The 3,197-nt window shown below is 43.8% G+C and overlaps 1 protein-coding gene across 1 annotated transcript; it reads right to left on the bottom strand.

Annotated features, from left to right (window-relative positions):
- Positions 1-466: 466 nt before the first annotated feature.
- On the bottom strand, positions 467-1,799 carry LOC146999739 (actin-related protein T1-like). The gene has a single exon (XM_085834447.1). It carries the CDS (start codon positions 1,684-1,686, stop codon positions 556-558), a length of 1,131 nt encoding a protein of 376 aa, XP_085690573.1. The 5' UTR covers positions 1,687-1,799; the 3' UTR covers positions 467-555.
- Between the last annotated feature and the right edge of the window lie 1,398 nt (positions 1,800-3,197).

Genomic DNA, 3,197 nt, shown 5'->3' with positions numbered 1-3,197 from the left:
TGTGTGTACTGTGCTTTACGTTTTAGGAGAAAGCATTTGAAACAGATTCATAGGACTCTAATCAACCTTCTATGCTTAAGGTCCCAGAACCTTTTACTGCACACCTACTAAATGCTTATTTGAACAATTTGCATGCTCCTTCTGAATAAACAACACACTAGAGAGACCTATAATAGAGGAAAGTTATATGTAACAGAACAAATAAAACCAAATTTTGGATAATTGGAGAGATGACTTAAAAGGTGAGTGCAGAGGACAAGAGTGTTTCCCTCAACATCCAAAACTTGTTACTCACAATCACCTGTAACTCCAAGGAAAAGGAATTTAATGCCCTCTTCTGACAGCCAAGGGCCCTTGCATTTGTGTGGTGCATATACATACACTTGGGCACACAAATAAAATAAAATTACTTTTGGGGCATAAGTAATTAAAACACAAAATCAGTGACAGCTTATTATTTATTTTATTAAATGCCAAGGAATGAGGTTTACTTCCCCACACACTGATACTCCTTGTCATCCTGAATTTATAGTAGTTCTCAGAGTTCAGTGGTCCTTAAAAGCATTTTCTTTGAACCACAAATGTCCCATACTCTTTGAAGTCCTCAGCAGTGACCCACATCTGCTTGAATGTTGTCATGGATGTCATAACAGATCCACCAATCCAAGCTGAATAACATCTGTCTGGGGAAGCTGTGATTTTGATAGGGGTTCCCTCAAATGCCAGAACTTCTAGTTCTTTCAGGAGTCTATCCTGAAGCCCAGGAAACAGTGTGGTACCTCCAGAAAGCACAATCTCAGCAAACAGATTCTCCTGAATGTCAATGTCACACTTCATGATGCTGTTACAGACCATTTTTGAGATTCCTAAATCATGAATACCTAGATGGTCAGGTGTAAAAAGAACCTCAGGCACCTGGCACAGGTGGTCACTCATCTGTATAGTATTCCCATCTGGCAGTGTATATTCACTTAGGAACTGCTGACAATTCTTTTTTTTGTCTTTGTAGCCCCAGGAGACAGTACATAACTTCTCTTTAATATCATCCACCACTGATTTGTTAAGAATGCAGGGGAAGGTGTAACCTTTAGCAAGAAGGAGTCGGGTGAGGTGTTCTGTGATATCTCTCCCTGCCACATATAGCTTGGTGATAGCATGAGGCAGAGAGTAGCCTTCGTAGATGGGAACAGTGCAGGTGACCCCATCTCCACTGTCCAGGACTAGCCCAGTGATACAGGCAGAAGCACACAAGGCTCCTACTGCGTGGTTGCAAAGATATAAAGCAGGCACGTTAAATTTCTCAAACATTATTTCTGTGGTCTTCTCTCGGGTCTCTTGTGGGTTCAAGGAGGGCTCAGTCATGAAAACTGGTTGTTCATTTGGTTTCATTCCTAGCTCCCACTCAAAAAGATACTTCCACAGTTTTTCCATGTCATCCCATCTAGTTACCAGTCCACGCTCAATAGGATAGTGTAGATATAAGCCATCATACATGCACTGAGCTTCTTCTCCCACAAATTCCCTTTTTCGATTAGATCTTGCAGATGGTATGTTGAAATTTTGGTGCCCAACGACAGAGTTGATGACATGACGAGGTTCAATCTCTCCTGAAATTCCAACTTTACAGAGTCCAGAACCATTGTCAAAAATCACGGCTGGGATATCTAATCTAGCTGGATCAAGCATGTCTGAATTTGATCTTTTACACTTCAGCAATAGGATGTTTAGTTGGACTACCCAGGGGAATAAAAAGCACCTCAGTTGTTACCAGTCCACCAGAGTAGCAGGTCCTCAGCCCATAAATGTTGTCTCCTTTCTGGTGGTCCAGAGTCTGCTGAGAAGCAAATTCAGGGATAGTTGTTCCTATGTCACAATGTAGCCATGGCAATAGCTGAATGTACTCAGAAGCAAGAGGTAAGATGGTTTGGGGGATGTTTCTGAGCCAACACTATTCATTTGGAGAAAGATGAAAAACTACGGACAAGTCACCTAATCTCACAGTTCGTAAGTAGCCTATAATCTCAAATGAGGGGCTTAGCTTTAGAATAAACTAAAGTTACTTGGCCCATAATGTTGGGAACTAAATAAAAGGGGAGCCCAGGGGAATTTGGAGAAAATTGGGGAGGAAAAATATACCACATCGGGCCAGAGTTCCTGTAGTCTGGGCAGGTGGATGTGGGGAGACTGCAAGGCGCTTTTACACTTAGCCTTTGGTGAGCATGCCTGACCCATGCACCCATGCAGCAGGGGGTAGAGAAAGGGGCAGCCCCCGACCAGGGAATCCCCTGGTGTGCAGGAGTGGAGACTCTCTATGGTTTAAGAGCTTTATTATAGAAATGCAGGGGAAAGAGAGAAGGGAGAGAGAAAGAGAGAGAGAGAGAGAGAGAGAGAGAGAGAGAGACAGAGACAGAGAGACAGAGAGACAGAGAGACAGAGAGACAGAGAGACAGAGAGACAGAGAGACAGAGAGACAGAGAGACAGAGACAGAGAGACAGAGACAGAGACAGAGACAGAGAGACAGAGACAGAGACAGAGAGACAGAGACAGAGACAGAGACAGAGAGAGAGAGAGAGACAGAGAGAGAGAGACAGAGAGAGAGACAGAGAGAGAGAGAGAGAGAGAGAGAGAGAGAGAGAGAGAGAGAGACAGAGAGAGAGAGAGAGAGAGAGAGAGAGAGAGAGAGAGAGACAGAGAGACAGAGAGACAGAGAGGAGAAGACAAAGAGAAAGGTAAGAGAAGAGAAGAGAGAAATGAGAGGTGAGAGGACAAAGGAGTGAGAGAGAATAAGAGAGCATGGTAGGGGCTGAACACCGCTTTTTATGGTCTTCACTGTTGCTAAATAACTGGGGAGGAGTTTAGCCTAAAGGTCAGAAGCTTGGGCCATTGTTTACATGACTACTGACCATGCTTCTCTTGTGGGGGCTGCGAGAGGTGGTACGTTAGGCAGGGGCCAGAGTTCCAGGAGCATGTGGAAACACCTACTGTGTCATGTAGGTGAACTACTACCATCGGGGTTCAGACCTCAGCTCGAGTGGAGACCAGCCTGCAATTCCCCCACAGCAGAATTAAGTATTTTCTTTCTTTTTAATGTTTGTTTTTATTAAAAGTATATTTTTTGCTCATACAATATATCCCAATTTAAGTTTCTCTTCCCTCTATACCACCTAGCTTCCCCCAACCTTCCTATTCCTCCAGA

This window comes from Mus caroli, unplaced genomic scaffold (genome assembly GCF_978045245.1).
Source record: "Mus caroli unplaced genomic scaffold, Mus_caroli_1 scaffold_44, whole genome shotgun sequence".
NCBI lineage: Eukaryota > Metazoa > Chordata > Mammalia > Rodentia > Muridae > Mus > Mus caroli.
This window is presented reverse-complemented; position numbering and strand designations above follow the sequence as displayed.